This window comes from Xyrauchen texanus, chromosome 19, assembly GCF_025860055.1.
Source record: "Xyrauchen texanus isolate HMW12.3.18 chromosome 19, RBS_HiC_50CHRs, whole genome shotgun sequence".
NCBI classification, from domain to species: Eukaryota; Metazoa; Chordata; class Actinopteri; order Cypriniformes; family Catostomidae; genus Xyrauchen; species Xyrauchen texanus.
The window spans coordinates 24,005,013-24,020,349 of NC_068294.1; the positions used below are offsets into that span (position 1 = coordinate 24,005,013).

The following is a 15,337-nucleotide window of genomic DNA, read 5'->3' on the forward strand; positions in this document are numbered from 1 at the left end:
GTAGTGGTAGTAGTAGTAGTAGTTGCTGAAGATGTTACTTTGTCGTCACGGCGAGGCAACTTGAGATAGTTAATTGCTGTCTGCCTTTTACAGCAGATTTGTGGCTATTGGACTGCATATGAGATTTAACGGCTCCGTGTTGACAACCATGTCCTAAATTCTTTGTCTTCTAGCCACTTTTGCTGGAATTTGCACTTACCCATTTCTTTGCAACTTTACTAAATTTACGTTCTCTGTTCTAACTCCTCCAGGTCCCAGCCCACCACTGTCCAAACATCCGGCTTTACATCAATTTTGCACCGGCTGGAGGCAATCACCAAACTGGATCCGCGTGTTTATCACACCAATGTACATATTTTGCGACAGCAAATCAAAGTTATTAATTGTGAAGGCTATATTCAAAATACATTTTTTATATTATTTTTTCAAAACTATCTAAAATTTTTAATGCCTGTAGGAATAACATTTAATGTTTTTTAGTGCTATTTAAGGCCTTAATTTTCACAAAACCCATTTAATGACTTTTAATGCCCCGCGGAAACCCTGTCTGTGTGATCTCACGGTGTAAATCCTGTGAATCTCAGTAGGCACATTTTTTCACTAACTACAACTTGTTTGGCTTGAATTCCAGACAGAAATATATAGGCTATATGACTGTCAGGAATTCAAGCACAAGAAGCTAACGCAATGGTATTGCTCCGAAATAAAGGATGGTTATTTAATGCAGTAATGTTTTTTTTTTATTTTAGAAAAAAATAAAAAAAACATTTGTAGTTAAAAGTATGTTTTTTTTTTTCAAAAAATAATCAATAGTTTGGGTTCAGAAGAACTTTATTTGTCATGTGGATTACTTTGATGCACCCTAAATTTGCATTTTGGACTGTGTACATTCACTTGCATTATTTAAAGGAGGAGGCCTGAAATGAAATCTTAAATTCTGTTTTGATGAAGAGAGAAACCCATTTAATGATACAGCTTTGATGGCCTGAGGGTGAGTAAATTATCAGCACATTTTCATTTTTGGGTGAACTATTCCTTTAAGGTGGCTCGTTGCCAAATTCTGTGTAAAGACAGACCATACTAAAAACATACATAAAAACCATACTAAAATGTCTGCTCTTACCTGCCAACAGAAATAAATTGGTGGATATAATAACCTAGTATCAGAGTCAGCTCTGCGGCTTTCTTTTTGAGAAAATTAAATTCTCTATCAAAGTGTACCGAGATTGTGATTACTGTGTAAATATAGCTAAGAAAGTTGGTTGGTTTCTTAAAGATATTATAAAAATAAAAGCTTATTCAGCCTTTTTGTCCTATGAAAACCTATACGTGAAACATCTTTGAAGGCTCCTGTATATGTTTATACAGAGTAGCACACCAAATTCATGGTATAAATGCCACTACTGTAGGTTTCCTCCTTGTCGTTTTTGCAGTGTTGCATACCAGGTGTAATTTCTCTATATCTGTAAAGTTTTGTCCTTTGTGTGCTTTGTAAATAAACAGAATTATTAATAATTAATTTTAAAGACCATAACATTTTGTAAATCAATCAAGAATCGTTTGAGAAAGAGAGATGTATCAGTAAATTGATTATATTCTCCCACCCCTCGTAGCATGTCCCAAACTTACCCTCCGGTCTAGGGCTCATACAAGCATCGCAAAACTTGCTGCTTGGGGAATTAATTAGAGTACAAAGAGAACAGGCCCACTCCTCTTCCTCTCTCTTTGCCACATCATCGCTGCTAATCATGTCACCCTGATAAGCCCATCCAATCAAACTATTGCGAGTTGGGAGTTTACTGGTGGAAAGACAGCAAGTACTGGATGTAGTACATACATCTTGGTCTGTAAGTGTATGTGTGTATGAATAAGTAAACGTGTGAGAGGAACTGCAGCTCACCTGATGTTGACCTCACTTGGATCACCTGTCTGACAGCTCTGACAAAAGTATGTCATCCTACCGTTCTCTCCCAGTCGACAGACGGTGACAGTTCCACTGCACTGGCCACAGTTTGGACGTTTGTACACCTTGTAATGCTTGTAGAGTGGGGATCCATTTTTTCTACACTGAATGTTTTGGAGGGTACAAAATCAAAGTATGTAACAGGCATAACAGAAACAGTAAAATCTTAAATCCTTGTACCAGTAGTTGCTCACGGTTTCCCAGTGTTTAGGGGAAATTTAAAATAGAGGGGTAATAACATACCTTATAAAACAGCAAGGTAAAGTCCCGCGTCATCTTCACAATATGATGAACCTGTTCACTTGTCAACTGGTTAACCTATGAATGGACAGTATAATTATTAGTGGACACCAAAAAGACATCCCAAAATAATTTCAAACAGCTGTTCTCAACTAGTGGGTGGCAATGCAAGACTGAGTTGCAGGATTTCTGCTGGGTAAATCAATGCTTTATGCAAATAATGCAACTAACTATATAATCATGTATAGTTACAACTGCAAAAAAGAAAAGGCTTTCCATCTTTTAAGAGAAAGAAGAAAAAGCTTCCCATATTTTCTGGTGTTGCAGTCAAAGGCCATGTATCCAGTAAAATTCCAAGGTAATATGGTGCAACTGCAAATTAAACTTTCACTTGGTAATTTGACAAATTCTAATACAGTATTTATCCCAGTGTTTGGCATGTGATAGGGGCCAGACAGACTTCAACCGCTGTGCCACATTCAGCTGCTTTTTCAGCATCTCGCGCAGGAGCACCATTGTGTTTAGACGCCATGCAAGATAAAAAAAAAAAAGTAAACTTTTAAAAGCTCATCTTGAGACACCTGCATTATATTATATAAACATTGTGTCTAGCTTTTTTTTTTTTTTTTTTACGCAATAAATAAAGACTTAAATAACATCTGCTATTGTTTATGCATTTACAAAAATTTAAATTTTTAGCTCGACAAAGCCAATATACTGTTATTCTAAAAAGTTTGTTTAGTTCCAAATCTATCTCTCTATCTCACTTTATTTTTCTATCACTCTCTATTTATCTCTATCTATCTGACAGTTTATCCAACTGTCACAGTCTGTCTGACTCTTGAATATATAGCTAGCTAGCTGGTGGTTCGTCTTACTGTTATGCCTGTATAACATTCAAACTTTTAAAACTCTTTTAAACTTCTTTTAAACATCAACGTTTGTGAAGACAAACGTTGATGTTGGCTTCACAAATTTAACCTATCAAGTAGTTAATCATTTTGCATATTGTGGGGCCTATGCAGTTAATGAAAATATGAATTTCTTAACTTTAAGGATATTTTTGTTGTACAATAAACATTTTACTGTGTTTGGTCATCACATGATGTTTAGTCTCAGCCCCAGACAGCATGCCCAAATTCTGTGTACTAACAGTCTGACGCTTATAGCACATAAAATTGGAAACGCTTTCTCAGTCCAGTCAGACCAAATCTGACTGACAGGATTTCCTAGAGCTTAGTTTGCACTGGTCCGGGTGGAAGCACTGGTCCGGGTGGAAGCACAGGTTCACAAGGTTCTGTGTTTTTACATTGAGCACTTTTGAGGATTTAATAATTACAGAATATGCCCAAGTTTGCCAGGTAGTCACATCAACTCTTTTTAAGATATTCAGCATTTGGTTTGAGGCACATGGCATAAAGATTTCCATGAGCAGAGCTGTATAATGCTTTATTTAGTTATGTCTGTGAAATTCTCTGTAATGAGGTTCTGTGCTGTACTTACACTAGCTACATATTTTCTGCTATTTTCCTGTTTGTTTTCTGTGCAATCGCTCAAGAGACTCGCACGCCATTATACAAATTATTCATTTTCCCATGCCGGTATTTTATTATGGTATGAGCAGTCTCCGATGACCCCGTCCCTTAACATCACGTAATGACAAACCCAGCTGTGACTGGTTGCTTTACATGTCAGTTAGATGGCTTTTCCTGCCTATGTGGGCAGTTCTTTGCCAATGTTAGCTGCAATGTCAAAGGTCTGGGTACGCGAGACTACATGATGTTTAACGTAAAGTCTGGGCCCTGAACCAAAACCAGCTTAGCACCACAGATTTCAAATATGGTGTAAAACAACAATTAAAATGTAACAAAGAAAAATTTGACTTCACAAAGAAAAGGTACCTTGACAGTAGGGTTAAGGCCACTGTCGAAGAGGGCTTCGTTTTTAATTATGTTTCCTACACCAGGTAGGATGGCCTGATCCAATAGCACATCACAGAGCATTCTCCCATGCTCTCTCTTTACAGCTTCCACTGCCCGAGAGAAACTGAATTTGGGTGAACAGATATCAAGACACTCCATGGCTCTTACTCTCTGCTCAGAGTCCTCTGAGAGTCTGAGAGGAAGCAAACAGAATTAATATTCCCTCAGGAGTCTGAATCTTTGAAGGCTCAGTGTAAAAATGAAAAGAGCTCAAGCTGTCTGGATCACGCTGAGTTATAATGGTCTAGAATTTAATCCAGCAGTGCAAGCATTGCTGCAGTAGGGAAGTTGCCTATTTAAGAGTTATACTTAATGAGCTGCCCTCCCAGATGTACATTAGGATAAAATGCTTGACTGTGAAAGGCTTTCAATGAAGAATCACGGTTATGCAATTTAATCTAGCATTACATTTCATCCTTACTCCAGAATGCTTATGGAAATGAAGTATACAACTTTGTTAGAATTCAATTTAGAAGTAGAAGAAATGTTACCTGATTTCAACAGTTGTGTCAAAAAAGCAGATAACATCATTGGTAAGTTGAACAACTAGCGCTGGTGGTTTTCCCTTCAAATCTTTTCTCTCCACAGGATTTATTCTCAAGGAACCATTCATGCCAAAGTGCAATCTAAAACAAAACACATTTCCATTGGAATTTTCATAGTACACACAGTTTTTGTCCAAGTTTTCTGACCTTTATAGTCATCTGTGATTCCTGGATAAGGATTTTTACAAATCCTTTTATAGAGATACTGTATCTGGAGCAGATTTCCATTTGTACAGTATGTCGGGTATGACTCCTTGGATTTAATAGATTATTACCCTTGAGGAAAATCACATTGTGTCCCATAGGAAACTACAGTAGCTATTAACTAGAAAAAAAATTCAAATTATGAATCAGAGGCATTTACTCAAGATCACGTCAAGTTTATCTGTACACAAGCACTTTACATTTACAATTATTAATTTATCATAACTAAAAAAAAAAAAAAAATGATTTATTTAGCAGAAAATGTGTAGTCATTGTAAATATTTGTATGATTTTTCCATGAAAATGCCTGGAAGTCGCAATTTTAAAATTCCCTGAAATTTCCAGGCTTTCCATGACCAGTAATACAGTTGTAAATTATTTATATTTCACAAGTACTTTATTACTTTTTTAACATTTGCAACTTTCAAACATAGATGAAATCTATTATATCATATTAAATGTAAATAGACTTAACAAATCGTCCTTGTAAAGCAAAGTGAATTTAATAAGAACATAAATGTATAACTAAATAATTTGTCCCCCTTTATAATGTACTTTCCATATGTAAACAGGGCCCTAGGAAGCAAGCCAGCAAAATTAAATCTTCCTTCACAGGGAAAGAAACATTTATTCGGACTCCTTAAAAAAAAAAAAATAAATAAAAAATCCCATCCCAACATGATATTTTAAAACGGAAAGCAGAAAGTCAATTGCAAATATTAAATCGACTCTCATTTCATTAATTTGTGTTGCATACACACCTTAGGGCTCTGAAACCAAAATACATGAACAGCTCTTTCCCCAGTGTCTCCACTCCTGTGTACTCACAGCCCATAAAGCTCTGAAAAGAGCTACTGGTACTGACATCTGACTAATTAAAGAGAGTAAACACTTTTATTTTATCGCACAGAGATACGAAGTAAACATTCATATGCAAAATACTTTTAAACCATTATTACACTGGCTTTAAATAAGAGAAATGCAATCTCCTCAAATGAACTGACATGCACTTACTGATGATGAATTAGTTTCATTTCCGTGTATATCTAAAACTTTCTGTCGCTTTTGAACTCTTGCACGAATCTTCTCTCCATTTAGTGTGCATCCCGGACCCTCAACCATTGTGATCTGTATTTAGCCTACCTGTTTTTGAGAGACTGAACAAATCGGATGAAATATTAAAAATAGTGGGACTAGTCTGTAGCTTTCGGTTAGCGCGTTATGAAGTAAGCAAAGAACCCGCCAGATGATTCAAATGAGCGCATGCGTGAACGGAAATACAACAGTTACAGTGTTGAATTGTAAGATAATAATAAAAGTGTTCTGTATGTTTGGGTTATATAAACTATTTTTGTAGGACAGATAGAAGATTATACGAAATTATAACCTTTGTATGTCACTCCTTTTTTATATTAAATTATAATAATTAGTTTATGTCTTTTTTATTTTACATTTAAATATGGTTGTAGACATGGACACGAACTTTTCCAGCATAAAGATTTTAGGTTACAATGTATTTACATGAGGGGAAAGTGTATATTTTTAGATGCTGTAAGTTGATTATCAATTTAATTATGTTTGTCACCAATTTTTATATTTCATTTGCCTTCACTGGTTCACATAGTCCTGTGGTTTGAAAAGTTTAATTATAAAAGTAAAAATATGTCATGCAGTCTCTCAGTTAATGAGGACATGGAAATGGCATGCACAACAGTTGTTTAACATGCAGAATAAAAATACATTAAAATTGTATTTTTATCCACGCTGTTCATTTTGATAAATTTCTGAATTTCACAGTTCGTAATTAGGTCATTCCCTAGGATGATTAAATAATAATAATTACTATATTAATTGCTATAATATTATTATTTTTAATAGTAGTATGATAAATAAATAAACACACACTTTGAATTAATAATTTCATGTTTATGGACAATTTATGCTCTAAATGTCCACTCAGTAATTTTTTCGTCATTAAAAAGGTTGAACTCCTAAAGACATGAATTGTAATTTCGCAATATACTGTAGGAAATCATGACCACTCGCATTCAAATGAAGACTCCAGTCACATCAGTAACCTTATAAAAGCTGTTTCATTCTACATGAAGAGGGTCCACACATGGGCACTGCCATGTTAGAATCACATGACCAGCCGCTTACTACTTGGTTTATATCAGTAACGTCATGTTAGTTGACACTTTCACTAATTGATTAAAGTAATAATGGCTGACTGTGAATACTAAATTTCTTCAATGGCATCTGAACTCAAAACTATTGATTTTAAATGATGCTGCATCCAAGCCTATGTGTCTGTGTAGTCCAAGATGGCACAAAGACAAAAGTTACTGAGTGCACCTTTAAGAATAGTAAAATTCATGTCAACTGCCCATTTATATGTTTGTTTAACTCACAAACTGTTCTATTCAATATATAAACCATAAGAGGTTACATTAATGACAAACAACACATTTTTATAGAGATCTATTTTGATTGTAAGGATATATATTTTACAGTAACTTGATTAAATAAACTTGTAAGTTTACAAATGTAAGAAATCTCAGTCTAATAGCCTTTGCACACCAATGCATTCAACTGATTTCCAAATCTCTCTTGAGCTGCAGTTAGGACCAAAGTGCATTGGGGGTGCTGTTGGGGTGGCATTCAGAGCTCAATGCTAAAAAGAGCAGTCTGCATATCCTGCCACAAAACATTCATAACACAGCCATGACAGAGACCACTGTGGCACACAGGCCATTTGCAGCACAGCTGTCCAATGTTTACCTCACCATCCTGGCACTTTTCTGCTTCAAACTTTTTGTTAAAATTACTCTTAATTTACTCACTTACTTCTACATCATCAAGGGCAACCAAAAAGAGGCTGCCCGGATTTCAGCTGAGTTCTATGATAATGGTCAAGGGTATGGTAAGTAGAACACTTACATTACTGCCTAACACGTGTGCAGCATGAGTTTGGATATAATTTCCTATTGCATGGATTTATTTAGAGCATGGACAACATTATTATTGACAATGGTTTTATTGCAATGTGGGTTTATTTAAATGGCCATCATTGCATGTAATTAGGAAAATGTGGTGTATTGGACTTTCCCCTTTATTTACAGGACAGTATAGAGTAGACAGGATATAAGCTGTGAGAGAGGGGAAATGGAGTCGAGACATGGGCTTCATCGGGCTCAAACCTGGGTCTCCATTCCAAACAGCTCCTAATCTATATGTCATGACTCATGAGCATGTGCACAATCCACAGAGCCTCAACTCCAGCAGGTTATATACTTTTTTAAAGCTTTCAAATACTTCAGTTCAAGAGACATAATTTCTGTATTCCAAAGCGTGCCCTCTTGATTTATATTTGTGTGGTGTACATCACAGCAGAGTACCAAAGATCACATGACCACAGTCCCCCAGACCCTAGCTATGCATCGTCAATAACAGGGAGCAATAAAGGTGTTTGCAAACATGTATGTGAAGCAAAGCCCAGGCATGGCTGCCAGGCTGCTATTTACAGTGTTATATAAATAGAATTGAGGCCATGTCATCTGATTCTGCCTCCCGTCTCTCCCCATACTTTGACTGTACAAGAAGCACAGTCATCCCCAGTCTAGCAAGCGTTTGTGCAGCCAGACGGTTGTCTGTAAGATTTTGAGTAGAGTAATCGGGCTGTATAAACAGCAGCGAGGGCTTTTGGTATAAACAAGTTGTCCCACAGAGCATCTCAGAAAACAGCTTCTCTGAGTTAAGATCAGGGGGAAAGGAACAGAGGCAAGGGATAGTCACAGGGGATTGCCATAGTCTGGCATTTACCAAGCAACTTAAGTAGGGCAGCACAGATAAAAACTCCAGACAGCTTCAGAGATTCCTTTTAAAAGAGTTTTTCAAGAGAATTATATAAGGAGCAAACATTTTCCTGAAGGGACACAAGCCCTGTCAAAGTGGAAGTCTTGCTGAGCTGGTTAACCAGCCAAGGTTGGTGCTTTGATATGTGGCGTGTGTACGTGAAACGACTTGAAATATTCAAGTGCAGGAGTGAGCTCTGGTCTTGAATTAATTGCTCTTGAATGTGTAGCTACTAAAAGAAGGAAAACCAGAAATTATAGATTTGTGAAGCAGTCAAAGCTTTGACAAGAGAGAGTCGATTCTGTTAATGTTTTTGAACGTGAAAATGTAAGGTTGCTTGAGAATGTGGTTGCCTCAAAAACATAAAACAGATTAGCAATGAGTTTAATGACTTGTCCTTGGTTGTAGAAAAAGAGGTCGATGGAAAGATAACTAGGTTTCATAAAGTAAACTCCATCAACAGAGTATACATTTACTGTACAGTAGTTGAGTGAGTGATGAAGGGAGGTGACGATGATGATGATGATGTGTGGAATGCATCAGCAGTTATTCTGGATATTGACTCAGGTGTGTAGGATTATTTCAGTTCTATAGTAGTATATACATTGGGGTCTAAAAAGTCTGAGACCATTAGTGGAAATGCTTGAATTTTGAATTCATCTAACTCAATTATCAACAAAATAGACAAGCGAGAAAGGCACTAAGTGCAAATAGCAAAAAAATGCATCTTCTTTGCACTGAGGAGAAGGATATAGCTGCAGGCAGTGCTCCAAAAAGGGGTGGTAGCTCCAAACCACCATTAAAGATATAGGGAGCTGGGAGCCCTAACCCTTTCCTTAACCATAAATGAAAGTAACATTCGCTTTTGGAGTTGGCGCAACACCATTTTGGAGTAACCCCGTTCCATTCTGGAGTAACCCTACCCTCTTTTTGAGATTCCACCGCCATTTGGAGGTCTCCGTCCTGAAGCTATAACTACTTGCACAGATGTTGTTTGCTCTCCTAATTAAATACTAACATACAATTATGTAACTTAACCTAACCCTAACCTTACCTCGCAAAAATTAAACATGTATTTACTACAGTAACCATAGTATCACCATGGTATTTTATAGTAAAATCATAGTAAACCACAAAATTAAACATGGTTACTGTATAAACACCATATAACTGTAGTAACACCATGGTCAAAATATGGCCAAAAAGCATGGCTACAACAATATTATTATAGTAAATAGTCTCTCAACTCCCCACCATGTCCAAAAATTCAACCTTTAAATTAATTTTAATTTATTATATGCAGTGTTGGTTAATTTACTCTAAAAAATTAATTACTAACTACTAATTAAATCTTCTACAGATTTAATTAGATTACTGTTCTAATTACTCTTTCTGAAAAGTAATTGCATTACTTATTACTAACTACTTTCTTAAACCCTTATCAACTTCAACCAGATGAAAGACGTGAAACTTTCAAATATATCAGATAAAATCAAATACATTTTCATAAAATGGCCAAAGAATTTACGGTGGCAGCGTTAAATTAGAAAATATATATTTTAACCTTAGATGTCAAATTTAGATTTTAACTTCACTATTGTTTTATATAGAATTGTTCAATAGTCTACGTATACATTATTTAATGCAATAACATAATTTAATTACATTAAACTGTAATTAAATGATTGAAATATTAAGAGTAATCCCTTACTTTACTTTTCAATGAAAAGGTAATTTCATTACAGTAATTCATAAAGATATGCATTACACCCAATACTGATTATAAGTAGTATTAAAGGAAATATTAAGAGTGGAGACAGAAGACAGGATAGAAAAAGTGGAACAAAGGTGATAATTGAACCCGAAACATCCGCTTGATTAAAAACTGTCTGTACTACACTATTACAGCAACTCTTGCGGATGCAGTTTGACTTTAATTTCTGTGTTTCCACCAGACCACAGGAGTGCAAATAGCCCAACTGTGTGGCAGGTGCTATTTACACCTAATGCAAATAGCCACTGTAAAGGAATGGAATTAGATGATATTTTCCGAATTATTCATATTTGTTACATCATCTTTTGGCTTAAATTACAGCATGCACTTGAACAGGCATGCAAGTTAACATGTACATTAACATAATCTTATTTTTTTTAAAGTGCAGAATCGTAAAAATGTATTAATTTCATTATATATATATATATATATATATATATATATATATATATATATATATATATATATATTATTATTATTATTTTTTTAATAATACATAATATAGAAATTTTTATAATTTTTTTACTAAACTGTGGCACGCAGGTGGAAGTCATTCACCACTCATCTTCCCGGCCTCGCTCTACATAGTCGCCGCTTGGCCCCGCCCTGCTCACCACACAAACCTTTTAATTTACAGGTTTACAAAATCAAACATTTTCAATGTGGTCTCAGACTTTTGTACGCTACTATACAAAGTGATAAAAATAATAAAATTACTCAAAAATGGTCTGAATTCAAAACAGGATGTTATGTAGCTTTTATTACAGGTTGTATTTTCTCTTAAGCTAACTTTTTTGCTCTTCTCTAGGGTCTTGGGCTGATCGCTCTCCTCTTCATGATGCTGCCAGCCAAGGAAGACTGCTGGCCCTCAAGACTCTCATTGCTCAGGTGATGTGCACTCAGAAGAATATGCCCATTCAGATAACCTGTGGTTAAACAGTAAGAGAGGAAATATAATTTTGTTATTATTTGAATTAGTTGTATAATGTAGTCATATGCGCTCTGCTGTCTTAGAAATGTAATACACATTTAATGTAGGAAAGAATGCTGCAAATCCATAATCCATGATAGTAATAGTCATGCTGCCACCATCTGGATTGAAAGAATCCTGCACATTCAAATGCAACACTCATTTCTCATCTCTCCACAGGGCCACAGCGTAAATGTGCTGACAATAGACCATATTAGCCCTCTTCATGAGGCGTGCATAGGGAGCCATGTTGCCTGTACCAGAGCCCTGATAGATGCCGGTGCCAACGTTAGTCTCTGCAGGGCTGATTGGTAACACTATCATTTGAGAAGACTTTGTAGCAATGGACAAGAGTTCTTTTACTGAGATTAGTGTCATTTAGCACAGCAAATTTGTCAAATTACACTGAAATGTAGTATAGCCTATCTATATTTTAAGAAGTATTATTGTTAAAATGTTATTGTATTTTATTAAAATGTATGGTATTAGATATAATAATAAATATAATAAATACATATTTTAATAGGAAATATATATATATAAAAAATAGGAAATCTATATATAAATATTTTTTGATAAAAAAATAAAAAACGTGACAGCCAGTATTAAATAATAACTTAAACATTTTAATAATAACTCTTTTTGTGTTACATGGGGAATAAAATCACAAACAAGTTTCGAGTGAGATCATGGGTGCACTATAAAGAGATTTCTGTAAAATTGCCTGTAAAAAATACCATGATTTGTGTTTGGCAGATATGTACTGCAAAAAATATGGTGACCATGTTTCAGGAAATTATACGATGTCATTTTGATGCCTTTAATTTTCATGGTTCACTATTGTTTTTATTATTAAATTATATACAATTGATATACTAACCTTTTGGAAATATAAAAGTCTGCTTACCGCATTAAAATGTATTGTTAATCACTGTAAAAACAACAAAAGGCCACAAGGCCACAAGATGACAAAGTTCATCAAGAGGTCGTTCCAGGAGCAATAAAGAATACACATGTAGAGACAAACACTATTTTACTAACACAAACACAAAACACCATCAGTGTAACATATGTGATGTGACACTAAAATAATGCAATAAACATGAACTAAACTACATAAAATATAGCAAAGAACACTCCAATGTACATAACTAATATTAAAAATAAGAACCATAACTATTCCCATAAAATATAATGAAATGTGATGTGTCACCAATTAATGTTTTTATCAATAGTTTACCGTAAAAAGTACATGTATTCTCTTGTTAAACATAGTATACATTTTAACTGTTATTTATACAGTAAATCATATTTTATACAGCTAAAGAATTATTTTTTAGTGTAAAATTACAAGTATTGCTTGTTAAATATATTCTAATGTTTTACCTTTATATATTAAAGTTACTATTGTTAACAAATAAAAATTCAATGTTGCATTTAGCGTTGAAATTACGGATATTTCTTTGCTGTGTGGGTAGATTATGACAACATTTTCATGATTTCTGCCACCGCATTTTAGACACTTTTTTCCACTTTTATTTTAAACTCACAATTTTTTTTAAATCTGAGGACTCTCAGAATTTTGTAAACACATAAAATAAAACATTCATCATTTTATCAAAATGTATTTTTAGTTTTGCATTTTCATCACATGAAACGTACTGTTCTTCAGCCTCTGTTATTTTACTCTTTGCATATTTATTCAGGTTAATGTGACAACTATAGATGGTGTGACTCCATTGTTCAATGCCTGCTCAACTGGCAGTTTGGCATGTCTAGAGTTGCTCTTGCAAAGTGAAGCTAGACCACAAGCCCTGGCTATATTTCAGCCTTCACCCATCCATGAGGCAGTCAGCAGAGGTGGGTACAAAAATAGTACTGGAGAACCAGGGCCCCACACAAAATCAGCCATTATTAGCTGACTTGCTGATAGACACTAGAATTACTTACTAAATTACTTAATATGTTTTATGGTTTCATATTCTAGGACACAGCAAGTGTGTGGAGGCGCTTATTGCATGGAGTGTGGATATAGATTATGAAATTCCTCACATGGGCACTCCTCTCTACACCGCTTGCCGATGTAAGGAGTTCTTATGTGCCCGCATGCTGCTTCATGGAGGTAAATAGGTCCCAAAATTCACACTATATAGAACTAGCAATTATATCAAATACTGAGTACCAAAATGTTTAATTAATGTTTGCACCTCTGGATTTTGCAAATCTTGATACAGTAAGCTTACACTTAAAGTTAAAATATTTCATCCTTTCCCAGCTTAACATATAGAGACAACTATAATGAAGCCAATTAAAGGCTAATTTTTTTTTTAACACTGTGATACTCTCAAAACATTGCTCTGTATGTTTTAAAACAATTATTATTTTTGCCATTCCATTTAGTGACACTAGTGGCTCAAAATTTTCATTTACACATGTTCAAATAAACTATGGTGTAAACTATTAATATCCTACATTTTTCATCATTATAGGGGCAAATGTGCAGAAAGGCACACATATGGAGACTCCTCTTCATGCAGCAGTCCAAAAAGATTGTTTAAGCATAGTGAAGCTCCTGCTGGAATTTGGGGCAGATATAAACTCACGCAACCTGGAGTATAAACGTCCCGTAGAGATTGCTCCTCCGGGGAGCCTCACAGAGGGCTTCCTTTTGATTTATGAAGGTGGGTTTTGTGTTTGTAAAAGCTATTTTTGAACAAATTGAAACTTTATATCACTTGTTCACTTTTTTTAAAGGTTTAGCAGTATTATAGGCTTAAGAGTCATCAGTTATTTTTCACTACTGTACATTAGCCTTTTATATGTTTCGTTCCTTTTGCAGCTACACCCCGTTCTCTGCATCAGCTTTGCCGTCAGCAAATCAGGGAGAGATTGGGACGTTCTCGACTCCATCTACTGCCACAATTGCCCCTCCCTAAATCTATGAAGGACTTTCTACTATATAGATAACACAATAACTCTCACTGGCAGGCCATTTTTGTTGTATTGGTTTGACTTTTCTAAATAATGAAAAAGCTGCCATACCTTTTATTATTTAATGCTAATTACTTTTTCTTTGTGGCCTGATTTCACAAAAATATGCTTCTAATGATGTCGTTGTGGGCTGGCGTGTTACATTGTGTATAACTTGTAACTAGGCTCACATGGAATGCCACGCTAACAGAATTCCACAGAAAATCTTACACAAAGTTCTACTACCCTCATAGCGCTTGTGTGTTCAGTATTACATATTTTAGCTAATTTCAATTTTTTTCAGAAATGAGTAAGACTGTAGTGCTCTGAGCTCTCAATTATTACCATGTCTGATACAATTCCACAGAGTCTCCCCTAAAATTAGATTTATTTTGGCCTGCCTGTAACTAAAAGTTGAATAATGCAATAAACTTTTGACATCCCCTTTAACAACTGTTTCATCCCAATTTTTTCCCAGCTGAGTGGGCACATGTATTTTACTCCTAATGAAAATAAAGTGAAATTATTAGCTTTATTCTTGCTCACAATTGTAACTGGAGTTAGTGTGATACAGTGATTTTGATAAGTTGTTCAATAGGACCCAATAGAAAATTGCAAACAATAAATTAATATAATTATATATATATATATATATATATATATATATATATATATATATATATATATATATACACAAAAAAACATGCTGAGCAGCTTTAGTTATACATCAATAATAGACCCTTTAAACATTATATGTACAAAATATTATAAGGTAGGAGTATCATGACTGTTTAATTTGCTTCCATTTTTGGAGTTTTGACACAGACATAATCT

At 34.9% G+C, this 15,337-nt stretch overlaps 2 protein-coding genes across 4 annotated transcripts in view; one reads left to right on the plus strand and one right to left on the minus strand.

Annotated features, from left to right (window-relative positions):
- LOC127659559 (endonuclease 8-like 3) overlaps nucleotides 1–6,139 on the minus strand; it is a 14,229-nt gene extending 8,090 nt beyond the window's left edge. Inside the window, exons 1-7 of the mRNA XM_052149427.1 lie at nucleotides 5,949–6,139; nucleotides 5,696–5,805; nucleotides 4,677–4,811; nucleotides 4,105–4,318; nucleotides 2,207–2,281; nucleotides 1,901–2,067; nucleotides 1,630–1,799 (exon numbers count right to left, since the gene is read on the minus strand). Coding sequence (XP_052005387.1) covers nucleotides 1,630–1,799; nucleotides 1,901–2,067; nucleotides 2,207–2,281; nucleotides 4,105–4,318; nucleotides 4,677–4,811; nucleotides 5,696–5,805; nucleotides 5,949–6,056 — 979 coding nt within the window. The 5' untranslated portion in view covers nucleotides 6,057–6,139. The remainder of the gene's footprint in view (nucleotides 1–1,629; nucleotides 1,800–1,900; nucleotides 2,068–2,206; nucleotides 2,282–4,104; nucleotides 4,319–4,676; nucleotides 4,812–5,695; nucleotides 5,806–5,948) is intronic.
- Nucleotides 6,140–7,644: 1,505 nt separating this feature from the next.
- On the plus strand, nucleotides 7,645–14,972 carry LOC127659561 (ankyrin repeat and SOCS box protein 5-like). Of its 3 annotated transcripts, none has more exons than XM_052149430.1 (8): nucleotides 7,725–7,857; nucleotides 8,057–8,219; nucleotides 11,372–11,451; nucleotides 11,714–11,821; nucleotides 13,240–13,393; nucleotides 13,521–13,655; nucleotides 14,023–14,214; nucleotides 14,373–14,972. In XM_052149430.1, exons 2-8 carry the CDS (start codon nucleotides 8,180–8,182, stop codon nucleotides 14,498–14,500), a joined length of 837 nt encoding a protein of 278 aa, XP_052005390.1. In that variant the 5' UTR covers nucleotides 7,725–7,857; nucleotides 8,057–8,179; the 3' UTR covers nucleotides 14,501–14,972. The 3 variants fall into 3 exon arrangements, with proteins under 3 accessions (XP_052005388.1, XP_052005390.1, XP_052005389.1); XM_052149429.1 differs by lacking the exons at nucleotides 7,725–7,857; nucleotides 8,057–8,219 and adding exons at nucleotides 8,550–8,918; nucleotides 9,273–9,356; XM_052149428.1 differs by lacking the exon at nucleotides 8,057–8,219 and having other exon boundaries at nucleotides 7,645–7,857.
- Nucleotides 14,973–15,337: the final 365 nt, after the last annotated feature.